General features: G+C 36.1%; 1 protein-coding gene across 1 annotated transcript in view; it reads left to right on the top strand.

Annotated features, from left to right (window-relative positions):
* The first annotated feature begins 8,187 nt into the window (after positions 1-8,187).
* LOC107186131 (laminin subunit alpha-1-like) overlaps positions 8,188-15,439 on the top strand; it is a 79,221-nt gene continuing 71,969 nt past the window's right edge. The window contains exon 1 of the mRNA XM_015573945.1: positions 8,188-8,371. Within this exon, the coding sequence (XP_015429431.1) occupies positions 8,188-8,371 (184 nt within the window). The remainder of the gene's footprint in view (positions 8,372-15,439) is intronic.

Here is a 15,439-nt window from a genome sequence, read left to right as displayed (position 1 = left end):
AGCAGCTGCAATCTAAATATACAAATTACATGTGTACACATGTACATAAAGAGAGCCAGGAAATTTTAAATAAACTCAACTGTTCCAATCGGAACGTTTAGGGCAGCTGCAAATTGTTTAATATTGTTCGAATTTTTTCATTTGTAAACTAGAAAACTTAATGAACTGTTTCGATTAGCGGTTCACAAATTTATAAATAAACATATTTGTTTGATTTCAAGTTTACTACAGAAATTACTCGTATTATTAGGTTTACTACAAATTTAGTTCTAATAACAGAAATAAAAATTGAAATTGACTTTGAAATAGTTAATGATATACCATGACAATATAAATAATAACAGCATATAATATATATGAGAATATACGTTCCTTCGACTTCTTTTTCATTTCTGTATTTTTTTTAAAGAAGAAATTTACTATTAGAAATATTAGTATTAGGACAAACGGTTTCGTTTATCAAAATTTAAGCAAAGATTTCAAATCATATTAATTCGCACACTCGAAGAATTAATATTTCTTATTGAGGTACAATGACTCAACGATATTAAATGTCACAAATAATTAATTATTCTTGCTCTTATGAAAATCGTTAATACGAACAAAAATCGACTAAAACGATGTAGACCTTACATATGAAAAATATCGGATTCAGGGACAAGGTTCGATGAAACTGCTTTTCGATGCTATCGTCTACGGAATCTCATTCATTATGAGCAGCACAAGGGCGCGCCCACGCTTATGATAGAATGAATGGTCGGTCGAGAGCATATAGTTTCCTGTTCAGACGTTTTTCTTCGACTGATTTGAATATTCGCGGCTCTTCAACTCAATGTTCAATGTACTGTACTTGATTCTCGATTCTTGATACACAATTTTCTCTTATTCCCATTTTTGATTGATAGTTCTGATATTATTAATGACAACGTCAAACTGTTATGACTTTAATAATGTCAAATTGATAAACAAACCTAAGATATAAAATTTGTATTGCACACTGATACCTCGATGAATGCGACACGAATAATTGCGTTATTCCCACCACTGGTGGAGTAGTCCCCTTGTGGAACCAATCAAAACAAAGTAAACAAAAGCTAAGAAGAGGCTCGGCTTTGAGCAAAAAAACAAATTTATGAGAGGCTGAAAATCTTTCCATTTTCCCATGAATGCTCCGAAGTGGACCCGAGAACGTCGCATTTATCGAGACATTACTGTAACTGTAATAGTTCTTGCGGAATATTCCAAACTAAAATTGTTACATTCGACCCCAGTCTACCCTAATCTGCATACGACCTTCTTGGCTCAGAATTATTTGCCAAATGTGCCAAAGTTTGTCAGTGTCATCGCTGAACACCCTGTATAAAAATGTGTTCAGCGAACACTAGATAGAATTTCATTCATCTTCTCGTCTTGAGCCTCGTTAAATCCTTTATTTGACGTCCAGTCGTTAGCGTGCGTTGACAAAAAATTAAAAAAAAAAACAGGAATAGAGATCTTTCGTCGTAGCATCCGGGGCAAGTTCGTCCCGGATTCTTTTTTAAAATCTTTATCCGTCACACACCTCCGCTTTCGTATATCTACAATCTACACCGAACGCGGCAAGACACGGTGTATTTTTGTCTCGTCTCCTCGGTGCTGAATCGTAATACCCTACTACGCGTGTGTTCGGACCATCTAGCCGCGCGCTCGTTTCGTGTATCCACGGTCTTGTCCGTGTCTCGAGTTTCATGAACCCCCATTAATCGTTCCCCCTTCCGAACAATATGGATATTTTGCTTCAATAACGACATAACTCAAAAGTCACGATTTTAAGGAATACGAGTTTGAATGTTTTGATCGCTATAACTTTGTACGAATATCATATTAAAGTGACTGTCCTGAGATAGCAAGTTTTGGAAGTTCACATATAGGATTCAACCAATAAAAAGTACAGAAAACAACCATTTTTTTATACTGATAACAAAAAATACTCCAAATTTTTTTGTTATGTTATTATTGCTGCAAATGAGCGGTAGGGATATTTTGCGTTAGGTAGGATGCAATTACTCAGTCTCGGGTGTAATTACTGTTCTAAATTGATCGAGGTCCGTGGATCGTCAGGCATTGTTCCACACGAGGAGATTTGTTCGATGAACGACATCCGTTCTACACCTTGCTACTCCGATCGCGGCCGACGATATTATTACAGCGTCGATTTATATACGTCGGATTCATGGTGGATCGAGTTAACGCGGCCAAATCTGCTTCCTGAGATTGAGATTAATTTCTCGTCGAGCTATGACGATATCTTGAGAACGATTATAGTGGTCGTTTGCTGTACACGACGTGAGAGTATTATAAGTAGACTAAGGTTCTTATCGCTAGAATTAACTAGAAATTGAAAAAAAACTCCAGGTTGTTTTTATTCTCGATTTGTAATGTAGGTACTGTTGAATGTTTAGATTAGATTTTCTTTGACATGAAGTGCACACAGCAATATTGTGTTCTGTGTTTTCAACTTAGTCTTCTTAATAAGAAATCATTTATCATTCGTATCGTGTGGTTCTACTTTATATAGATGAAGTTTAAGAATACAATTTTATGCTCTCAGCGAGGAATTTCATTTAAGGCATGCAAAAAGTTACCAACACGGTAAAATAATAATAATAATGTTTTTGATTATTTGTTTTGAGTTTTTATCGTTTCAAATTTTACATCTACGTTTTATGTATTTAGCATTTCTTAAAAACGAATTATTTCAAATTTTGTAGTTTTTAAATATGTAATTTGAAATGATCAAAATTTGAAATAATTGTATCCGAAGGTATCCAAATGTGAAGAGTAAGTGAAGGGTTAATAATATCGACAGGAAATAATTAGTATAATGTTGGCAATCACAGTCAAAATATACAAGAATTATAATTATCTTCAATAGCATAAGTATGTATGGTTTCATATTTATAACCCAGCTACAATCAACATTAATTTCCGACCAACAGTGCTTAGGAATAATTTGTAAAATAATTATACCACATTTCGACATTTCAGTAAAAAATCGTTTTCTTTGGACGTTCTCATCTTGTTGGATTTAATCTGTGAAAATACTGAATACCCTTCTTTTGATTGGAAATGAATGTTAACTTGCAGGTGAATCATAAATATAGAACAGAGTGTATGTTTTCGAATTTTTTCATTTTCTCTGCTTTCTGCAACACACTTTGACCGCGCTTCCTTGAACAAATTAAAGGCCCCGGTAGTTTCGGCTGTTCTCTCCGCTCCTCTAAATCAGGAACGTCCCAACAGCGTCAGCACGCGTTCGTGGAAAATTGGAGGCAGTTAGTTTCCCAGCGGGTAGTCCTCTAATCGAGACATCTCGAAACGATGAAACTGCTCCCCTGTTATTATTTATGGTTTAAAGTCAGAATAGTAATGGGCGTGAATCATAGTCCTTGAAGTTCAGTCGACAACTTCGTCCGACGTTTGTCACCGATCGCGATGTCGCGTTAAGCCAACAAAATCCGAGACCATAAGTAGAATGTATTTATACCGTCACGGACCCAGTTACTGATCAGAACCCAATTCCTGATCAGTTTAGTATACATATAGATATCATATAATAAGTATATTATAATAAAGTATATTTTCCAAAAAATTACTAAATGATTAGTAACTATGTAGAAAGTTATACGTAAAATTCGACAGCTCGGAGCAAGATACTAACATATAATTTAGGCGATCAGAAATTGCTCCTGTTGCTCTTCTTAATTTTAAAGTTAAATTATAATTTAATTGTATTGCTATTTCTGCACGTTTGTCAATACCAACTTGAAGATAATACATAGATTTATTCGAATAACAGTAATTCTTTTGGATTTGATTAATTTTTCTATTTATATGTTTAAAAAAAATGGCGATAGTTACTCTTAAGTGATCAGGAACTGGGTCCGTAACGATATCGGCCCATGACGGACCCATCGTACCTTACAATTATTTGCTATCTGCGTTCTGTTTTACTTGTTTTTGCTACTATGCGTCTTGTCTTCCTTCGAAATTGCTTCCTACGCGTAGGTCCTTATCGGCTCGAGACAATTTTCAGTAAATGATCGGTGTACGTGGTAAACAGCAGACATTCTAATCATGAAAGACGATTTAAGTGCTAGAGAGAAAAACCTCTTATCGTTTGTTATAGTTGAAAATCGACTTTATACTTTTTGTAAATGATGGTGGTTTTTCACTTTCTGAACCTGGAAGAATCGAACACAGATAGCAAATGGGATGGATACAAGAAATGACTAGATTTCTTGCTCTTTCAAAAGTTTTGAGAAGATAAGAATAAATAAAGACCATCGTTGAATTATAATCATAAATGTGTAATATACACAGCCTATTAATAATAGATGTTAAAATAATTATATGGTAATGTTATGTATTCCCATGCAAGTGTGCAAATTTTAATTCTTAAACTTCATTGCTTTGTTTGCATGAAAGAGTAGTAACGATGCATTATAAAAAAATTGGTGTTACCACCGTCATCTGCTGTGTTATGATCCATTTCCTCGACCATCAGTTTTCATTGGAGTAAAGTACTCCTGTTTCCGTTTCAAATTTAATGAAAAATGTTTCGTCGATTCGAATACTATTGAGTTGGCACGAGACAATCCTTATACACGGGGAGTCTTCAAATTGAATGTTTAAACTCAGTGATATCCCTTATGCAAAAAAGTAACAAAAGAATGTTATATAAATGTTTGACAAAAAATGATTTGTTATAAAGTTATAAGAACACTATTTAACACGAAAATAACAGCTTCGTTATAAATAGCAGAAATCGTTAAAATTGACATTCTGTATATAAAGATTTTTGTGTGTTAAGTGCTTCTGAACATTTATTACATTCATTCTCGTCGTAATGCTTCCCATCTCCAAATACTGTAATAATAAGTACAATTTTTATTTACAAATTTTATCATCTCATTTCGTAAATCTCTGCATATAATTATAAACTATAATACTAGTTCTCAAAAAAAAACTGTACGAAATGCAAAAAAAATAGGTATCCTCTCCAGACTACGTAGCTTTTAAAAGTCTTCGACTCTCCCTCTACTATTTTACTGTTCTATTATTTTTACTGTTTCTACTATCCTCTTCAAAAATATCTATCATATTTTATTATAATATCTATTATATTTTCGCAAAAATATTTACAATATTCAGTATGTTTACCATAATATTCTACACACTTAGCACCCCGTGGTTAATAGCACGTACACCTTTCATTTTTCTGGTTGAACTTCCTTTATGACGCTGCAATTGGGGACGATACTGCTTCAAAAACAGCACAAGAAAAAAGAGTCTAGAACCCGGAAGCAAAACACGTTTCTGACAACTACCTGCGAGTGTCATCAAGGTGTACCACGAGACTACAGTGCAATTAACGCGAGATATCCCTCGAACGTGTGTCCCCACGTCGAGTAGTTGTTATATTAGAGCCTACGCTTCATCCTCATTCGAGGTGTTGAACGTGCCTGCTTCTCGGACGTTCCACTTTTCGATAGACTACAATTAAACGGAGATTTACTTGTCGGAATGAATTTTTTTTTGTCACGAAGGACTTGTATATTCTAGTTAATTATAGCTTCACGTAAAACGCATCGTTCAGGGGATAAACTATTTGAAGCAGTTATTGTAATAGGAACATTTAAGTATTAGCTGTATAAAAAAAGTAATGGCAGCTTTTTACTATTGCTAGGTCATCTGTTACTTAAAATAGTATCTACATAACCATATTGCCATTTTTCTATCAGAAGTTGAATTCCCCGCCGATAATATGAAATAAAATGACAATATCAAGTTAAACGTGATTGAACACATTTTTTCCAACAAGTTACAAGTTTATTCTTTCCAGTTTTGTGAAAACTAAGACGGTTGAAATAAAGCGGTTCTGTGAAACGATATTTATTATGCAACAACCTAATATTAAACAGAAAAGTTAATATCAAAAAAAAGTTTAGAAAAGCAATATGTGTAGTGTAAGATTTATAGAATACTTTCGAGTGGTTGAGCTAGCTGGTAAGACGATAGGGCGACCGTTCGTTTGACACGAAATCACGCGTAGCTTTTTATTCGAATCTACCGGAAGTGGAAGGTGGGCGAGCAATGAAGGGGAATCCTTGCGCGTGAAACTCGCAGAGGCGCGCTTCGTAAATAGGCATCGTTGTGCGACAGGAAGTCTTGCCAGATGCGGATGGTCTTTCTCTCGCACGATTCTATTATAATCGCGTCTCTTCGACCACCAGACATTTAGGGGCCAAACAATATTCTATCGAATTTTATGGGAGCCACGGTTATATATGTATATGTGTGTGTGCGCGTGTGTTTGCGTGTGTAAGTTTCTCGATCTAATATTGACTACATTGGCATAAAATAAACATTCCAACAGGTTTTAATAAAATGTTGGAATTATTACCAACAAAATTAAATCTTCTAGAGACGAAATAATTTTCTGTTTTAAATTGTCTCAGTAAATTACCCTCAAACATATAATTAATTATTATTACATTTTATAATGTATTTTCTACCTTTACAATTTTCATTGTAGCTTAAAAACCTCTGCGCATTTGAAATATTCGTGTCTTCTTTAAATGAATGATAAGAAGACTGCGGATTTTTATACAAAGTCAGATTTTTTTTTAATCAATTTACTGAATTGAAATTATGCCAAAGATTTGTTTCCCGTATTAAAGGTTTCGTTAGGTCCAAAGTAAAGTAGAATTTTTTATTGTATTGTGTTGCATATTCACATTTACGATAAATACACAAAATCCTCAGGCTAATAATCAATTATATTTCCGTATTATGCAATGAATAACCATTTAAATCTACTCTCAAAAAAGAACTTACAGACTATATCAAGCAAAGTGTGTAATAGCTAAAACATCACATTTAATTTCATTGATACAAAGGTACACGATGAAACCTGAACTACTTCTCAATAAACATGTTAAACCAAATGATCAATATCTTTTATTTTCATAAATATTCGAGACGCGTGGAAAATCGCCGCGAGAGAAAACTGTTCAATATTTCACATTCCACGAAACATTGTCGTTGATTCGCCGTGGATAATAAGCGAGAAAGGATGAAGTGGGGTCGTTAGGCGATTTTATCGTTTACAAAACGTCACCGAGCTTTGTCGGAACGTACAAATTGTGCCACGGACGCATTCCGATCAGGTCCGATAACGATCGGTAACACGCAGGTAACAGGGTTCTGGTAATCTTTTCAAAGGATCAAGCAAACGATATCCCTAAAAAGGATACGCTGGATGACGCATGCGTGGCGTGGACCGCACGCATGTCGCATAAATTTCGATGGAAATAATCGGCAATTGAGGTATTCGTCACTCCGTATCAGATGGTACGTCCGGCGTGCACGTTGGGTATCTTTATGCAGGTAAAATACGTCAAAATATGCAAATAAAATGTCGGCGTGCGAAAGCTATATGCAGTATATAGGCACGCAAGAAGTGTACGCCGCGTGTGGGTTGCAGTGACGAAATAGTAAATGAGTATTATTCAGTCGTTATTTGTTATAATTGAAGGTAGAGGAAATTACAGTTGTATGAATGGAAATAGAATTTTAAATATAAAACATATCGGTGTGAAAGGCTAATTTTTTATACAGTCAGTTTGAAGTGCTTACGTGACATAAACATGTATGTATGTAGGTTAATTTTTTAACCCTTCAGTCAGCAAGATATTTATTTTAGAGTCAATATAGTAAATACATTTCTGCTTGATTCTACTTTCTATAAACTATTCCACAAACATCCGTATTAACATAAACGTCCACAATCTACTACTTATGAGTTTATGAGACTTTATCTCCTATCAACAATGATTTTAATAGCAGTAGTAAATGCAATAAACATCTGTTATTATTATCTTTATTATCATCATATTACGGTGCTTTTTCTTTTTATCGGTACAAATTGATGATTTATTGTATTAGTCATGAAATTAATAGCCTTTTGAAGGAAGTCATAAACCTCAGCCGATAGAATTATACAAAATTGATGCACCTCGTGTTCAGGACGCGGGGTAGCCTGATTCTTTATGCGTAAAGGCGAGTACACAGTTCAGTACACTTGGTCGATTAATGGTACCGTAGCATCCGCGCGCGTCTGTGTTCCGTTTATTCGCAATCAAGATGTCAGAGGAAGTGCTTGTACCGAGTGCAGTCACTTCAGCGATTTATAATTTGTTAAACGAGTCGAAGGAGAAAGAAAGCCAGCAACGAATGATACTCGTTGCACAGAAACAAAAGATGCAAAAGGTGGTCGTCCAGTTCGTTTTTGCTGCTGAATCACGGATCGAGGATGTAAACTTAAGAAGTTCGTTAAATTGAAAGTTGATAATATTCTAGGTAAGACATTAGAAGACCTTGTTACTTGTTTTACAGAAACTATGAGATTTAGGTAACGATAAGTATCTCCTATTATGTTGGGTATTAGGTCTGTCCAAAAATTATGGCGCTATTTGAACTCTTTTTTTATCTATGTTGAGATTTCTTTATTTTAATATTAGTCTGAGACCTACCAGCTATTTTTCTGCATGGCCATATTTCATGTTCCTGACAGTTTGTCAGTCTTCGAAGTAAAAATTTTGTATTTTGTCATTAGAACATGGATAAAAAACCACAAAATTTTCTGAGAAATGTAATAATTGCATGATGATATGTTCCAAACTAGAAACATCCTTTGGCTCTTTTACTGGGTAAAAATGTCGTGAGTATTTACGAAACAGTGGGTATAGATTCTCGATTTTTCACAGAAAGGAACTGATTTCGTCAAAAAAGTTACTAATCATTGGTGTACCTTCATAATGGAACATACGTATACTAATAAGAAATTTTTCAAGCTTTTAAATTTTCCCCTAAATTATGCAGTTTTCTTGCTTTTCTCAATTTTAACTATTTAGGAAAAAATTGTGCAAAATGTTGACTACTATAACATATCCAAAGGACATTGAAATCGGTATTGAGTGTATGATTGCTAACAATTTCCTCTGCTCTTTTAACCGAAACTGACAAAAGTACATTACTCTTTCGGCTTCCCAGCCTGATTTTTCGTTTTACTGATAAAATGAAGCTATTTAAAAACAACCGAAGTGAAATATCTAAAATAGAGAAACGCCGCGAAACTGCACAATTAGTACTCGTTTTACACTTCCAGCAATTTCGTCATACAGTGTAACATTCAGTGTATATTCGATAAGTGTCCTAAGACCTATGAGCGGTAGTGTACTTTAGAGAGGAAATAAATTCCTACTTTTGTTCTTGCTTATATAAATCACTTGACGAATTGTAATTGTGCCTAAATATATGCAGTCTATTCATTACACACTTATTAAATTTGCAGTTTTAGCCCAGTGATCAGGTATCACCAGAACAGGCGTTTAAAGCGAAGGGTGTCAGTCCGGAATGTAACACCTTCTCGCGTGACTCGAAGGCATCACGAGGATCGTACGCGACGAGCAGAATAAAAATGTCGGTTCGAACGGTTCGATTGCTCGGTCGGGGTCGTTCAACCACTTTCGTTTCTATTCTTTTTCCTCGCCCTCATAGGCCGCCCACTCGACCGAAATTGCACCTTCGAGTTCGCGGCGCCTACTCGCTCCGCTTTCCTCCTTTTTTTTTTTTACCTTTCTCTCTCTGTCTCTTTTGCTCTGGCTCCCTCGAGGCGCCACTCGCGGGACAACCGGAAACGCCGGCAAAAGATAACTGCTCCTAATTTCACGGCACACGTAGAAATTTGTACAATTCGTTCCTCCGTTTCGAGAGCCGTTACTAGCGCTGTTCCCTCGGACCGATTCTTTTGGCGGCCTCATAAATAATGCGTGGCCGTACACGCGAGCCACGATCCGAATTGTTCTTTTTCGGGCATCTTCATCTTTCGAACTTTGACGCGTTATTATAGTCTGCGGATGCCGAGTAAGTGTCTATTGAAACTGATGTTTCGTCGCGTAAATTGGGAACGTTGTAGTTGAATTTCTAGGAGTCTAGAATCTAGGAAGTAGGTATGTTAAAAACATTAGTAGAAGCTTAACCGGTTGGTAGGATTTGTTTTAAAAAACGGAATAGGCTAGTCTGAGGAGCCGGGGATAAAGATTTTAAATGACAGGATCCATGGAAAAATTATATAAGTGCATTTGTTTCCGAAGAATTATATCTGGATCCTAAAGCCTGAGTGTATTAAGTCACACTTTTCGAACTTTAGAGGTCAGCAAATCAATAGCGCAAACAGCTTGTGAGTGTCGATCTGTTCGGAAAGAATTCGACGAAAGACAGTCGGTAACTTCGAACTATTGAATGGACTCTTCAAGTCTCGATATGTAGAAACAATGAACATTGCATTAAGTCCCCTATGTGATGGAGATTACAGTGTTCGGCTCAGAGTAAGTAAGAGTGAAAAATTTGATAGGGGAAACACATAAAATGTCACATCGTTAAAAACGCGGATAATACACTTTGGCTCTGGGATCCAGAAATGTACTTTCCGCTTCTTGTTTTGTAACTTCTTCGCTTCTTCAGATAGTTTTGTTACAGTTGTATCAATTTTTCATCCTTTTGTTAAGAAAAGATAATGAATCATATTCAAAATACTTTTTAATTCCTCCACTGTTCTCAAAGTCTTTCTCTTATACGAAATAATCCAGCAATCGGAGTGAATTGAAACTAGTAAGGGCTATGTCCCTTAAATGGGGTGGATGCTGTAACCTTTTCCGATCAAATATGTATTTTATACTAATTCGTACTATTTCAGTTACATTTCACACAAAAAATGTAAACTATTCGGCATAAATACATCTTAAACTGTGCATCCATTTGTTACGTATCCTGGAATCGAAAAGTGGATACGCAAGAAGTGGATACGCACCTTTAGAAGACAGTACAAACCCATCGGATCAACCAATTCTATATTTCTCCGCCAAAAAAAAAACGATGGAAACTCTGGGACGAAAATGTCACGGACTTTCCGTACGACCTAATAAATCCCAAGGCAAAAACATTTCAAAACTGTTCGCCGAGTCGGAAGATTCCTCTCATTCCGAGCGCAAGAATGCAGTCCACTCTTCCTTATTCCTTACCCTTCGCGGACGTTGCTCGAGACGTCCGCGTCCCTTCCAAAGACACGCAATTGCTCCCTCCGCGATGTTTTGTATTCCCGCGTCAATCAACAAAGTAATTGCCGCGATATTGTAACTTAGCGTCCAACTGGCTACCCAACCCCATCGCTGCCATTATCCTCCACTACATATTGCAGTTTCGTGTACGGTTGTTTTCTTCGGGCGGGTGCAATTAATAGCGCACACTTATTAGCGCCAGCAGCACGCGGTGGACGTTCCTTCCATTCGTTGGATCGAATAAAACATGTGCCCGGTTTTTGCGCTACCGATCCCCGCGGCCCCCAGGTTGGGTATACGAAGGCGGCTGCGTTAAACCGATAGCTGAACTCGAGGCTAAGGCCAAGGCTGTTTATGGCAGCCGATGCGTTCCTCTCTTCCACATGCCAACTACGGTCAGAGAACTGACGCGATACAGTCGGTTCTTGCGCCTGTGGATCGTCCACCGGACAAAAACCGGGCCGATCTTCATTTTGCCATGCTGCCACGGAACGACGGGCAATTATTAATTAACACGGCCTCATGGGACCCGTTCCTACTAACCGTTCCACCAAGTGGACACTAATTCATAGCCGCTCGATTTTTCAATATTTTACGGCCACGACATAATGAAATTTTATATGGGACGATCGGAACGGAGTTGGTTAGTGTGGTTCTGTCGACCTTGGATCGGTGAGATGTTGCTTCCTGTTTTGGATTGTATGTGGTTTTTCTTGAAGAATTTGGACCATGGTTGATTCTTTTGAATTGAAGAGCTCGTAACGAGCATTGTTGATTTTTATTCTTTTTTTTTAGGGAGAGTAATAGAATACTCTGACGTCTTTAAAAGTGTTAAGAATCGATTTATTTTTTTTTTCGGAATAAATCAGGACACACAATACCGGACAGAAGTATGGAATCAGAGATCAGAATTGATGGAATAGTATTTCATTATTCTGTTAGGATATAATAAAAATTACGGAATCAGTACATATATAAATCATTTCCAATCAGTTTTTGCACATTACTTTTATCAAATTTTTATAGAACAGGTAATGTTTTTCTCTTTCTTTAATTAGCAGACCTGGTTCCATACTTTTGGCTGGTAGTGTAGGTCGTATTTGATGGTGTAGGTTCCACCATGTTGTGAACCTCGCTTCTTACTACTAGAATTTGTTGTTATCGTAAAAATGAAAATATTTCACAAAGGTCGTTTTAGTTATGAGACCCTCAATTATGTGGGGAATAGAGATTATAGCTTAAAATTAATGTCTTAAAGTGATGATACAGGTTGGGTAGAAGAAAAATGTTGATTTTAGAGTTTTTTGTAGGTTCTAATTTGTTTCAGTAGTGGAATTAATGAAAGAAGCTTTAGAATGTTAATAATGTTTCTTTGATGCATAGTTTGAGAACAGCTGACAAATTAGTATTGCAACGAACATAATCTTAAACAAAATAAGTTATATACAAATTTACCACATTACGATATTGTGCAAACCATAATTTTTTAACACTGTAAAAACCGGAGATGAACATATTTCTATTTTTGTCACACTCATAACAGGGATAGATTGTTGAAAATATGCAAATCGATAAATTAACGAACATTATTACTTATAAATTGCAATAAAAGTTGCAAAGGACCTCAGAAAATAGATAGTTATTGTTCATTTTGACTACTTTGGTAGCTCAAGTGTTAATAATATATTTCGCAATAATGGACTTCCGTTAGACAGACCCGGAAACTTTTACGCGTCACTTGACATTAAAAATTGTCAGCGTAAGTACAGTGTCCCGTTGCAGGAGCAATTGCGCTCAACTTCCTCGTGGGCAGTGTTAATTAATAGAGTTTGCGGTGTCAGCGTATGTAAATAAGATCGCCAAGATAAAATCGCTGAACACCCCGACAACTCTGCTTACCTTGCTCGAACAGTGAGCACGATGAGATCGACATGTGTCGAATGCAGGCATTAAACGTGGCGAGCGCTTGTAATTCGCTTTCAATTTGGTCGCCCGAGTGCGGATAAACGAACGTTAACCACATTGTGCAAACAATCCCATTTTCTTTCTCAATTTCAAACCATAAAATCAATTCGAAACTGTGATATTAAATGGATTCGATTATTTATTATATTTGTAATCTAGTGTAAAATTAGTATAAAGAACTACTTTACACTGTCGTTTATAGGTATCAGGACGCCAGGTCTGTTTGGAGAAAATGTGATGTTTTATAAAAATTAAGAACAACAATTTTAGTGATCGTCTTCGATGAAGTCATCATTCACTAACAGTGTGCTTAACATATTTATGAAAGTATGAATTTTTAAGGATTTTTTTTACTTATGACTGAGATTGACAATACGAAAGGGTCTGAGGAAGACAATAATACATGAGACAAATCCTTCCATGGTTAAATTGACGTGAGCTTTTTGGAGAATAAAGGAGATTTTTTTTTACCATTCGAGCTGCTAAATTTTGATTCTGGACCATTATGCTTTACAGAAAAATCGGAAGCAGAAGAGGTTTCGTTTTGTTGTTGAATTTAGTAGTATGTTTGGACTTTTGAATGATTCGGTTATGTTATTTTAATATATTTGTTATTTTATATATATTCATAACGAAACCGTTTAAGAAATACAGTTTTGATTAGGCAATTTATTTCATAAATTCAAAAGTTGTAGACCTAGAACCATATCTATACAGCCATGTTATAGGTTTTCCCCTCCGTATTTATTTTTTTTTAATTCCGACCGTGGTTTAATTACATATCGACTATAATGTAATTTATCAGTCTATCGTCGCACAATTAATTTCCCGGTTGTTTTTCGTTTCTTGTAACGCGACGGGAGTTCGCGTGCAAATGGCGCGTGAGCATCAGCTATCGACGCCTGATGTATTAATATACCGGCGCGCATATTTAAGTACTTGTTCGATGGTGAATCGTAATTCGTCCGGTGAGTAGTAATAATGCCCGATAAAAATTATCGAGCATGTTCCACATAAATATTATCCGCGGAGCAGAATTCTGTGACTCGTCGATGGCAACCTGTACGAGGTTAGTATCGATGCGGTAATTAAGACCGAAAGGAGTTCTGGTAAGCATGCAATTAAGAGCATTAATTGACGCCGGAGAGTTGGCGGCGAGCGAAATGGTCCTTCGTTCTGCTATTGAATCGAAGAACGTGTTGAGCACGGGCAGACTCCAGCTGATCGGAAGTGCCAACTGCAGCGATCTAAAGCCGCGTTCGCACTTATGTCCTATTCTTTTAATGAATTTGGAGTGAGTACTTCGTTGAATTATAAACGTATTTCTATAACACTTCCTTCTTAATTCTCTACCTATCGTAATATATACAGAGTGTCCCATTTGAATATTTACACGCAATTATAGGTCCTGCAAATATTCATTTCTTGAAAGGTATGCAACTTTCTTGTTTTCATCACATTATGCAGTAAATTGTTTGTCTAAATGTCTGTTTTTAAGATAGTATTAGATAACATTATGTATACGAAAATTGTTGACTTACAGAATAAAAAAAGAAAAGAAATGTGCAGCTATTCCAAAGCAACGGAAAACAGTTATTCTAATAGTTACATAGAGTCTTCGTTCCATTCTTTATAATAAATTACCATTATTGTATTTCTATTATTAACTGGTTCAACCAAATCAATCAATTTCTCAGGCATTGCCACATCTTCAGAAGTTATCCCATTCCTGATTATTTACTAGTCTATGCTCTACAATATCTATCAGTGGGTACCAAACGTGAAAATATTAAAATCGGAAAGAACAATAAAAAGATTTCGGTGATAATTCAGGGAAACTTTAATTGAAACCGTAGTAATTGTACTTACTATGGAAATAGTAAAGAGTCGCATCTACCACATTTCTCCCTAAAACTTAAAACACACATTCAGTATTGATCCAAATATCAGTTTAGAAATCGGCACAGAATTATCAAACCATCAATCATACCTCCTAAATCATCGCAACGTGTCATTTCCACCAAAACCAAAAATCATTTACAAAAACAGAGCCCTGTATAAAAACATCTATTCCCATCGACATCATCAGTTTATCTTTCCCCGTAAAAGAACTTGTTTAAAAAACAATAAAAACTTCCAACCTGCCACCGTAAGCAACATCCGTCACATTTACCTTCTTATACTGTTACATCATTGTTTGCAAAAGTGACAATGGAAAGAAATATAAGTAGTTTCCGCTCGTGGACACGGCGTCCGCGAGAAAGTATGCCCCGATTGGAGAAATATTTATCCACGTTGACGGCCAATTACGT

This window comes from Dufourea novaeangliae, unplaced genomic scaffold, assembly GCF_001272555.1.
Source record: "Dufourea novaeangliae isolate 0120121106 unplaced genomic scaffold, ASM127255v1 scaffold14, whole genome shotgun sequence".
Lineage (NCBI taxonomy): Eukaryota > Metazoa > Arthropoda > Insecta > Hymenoptera > Halictidae > Dufourea > Dufourea novaeangliae.
This window is presented reverse-complemented; position numbering and strand designations above follow the sequence as displayed.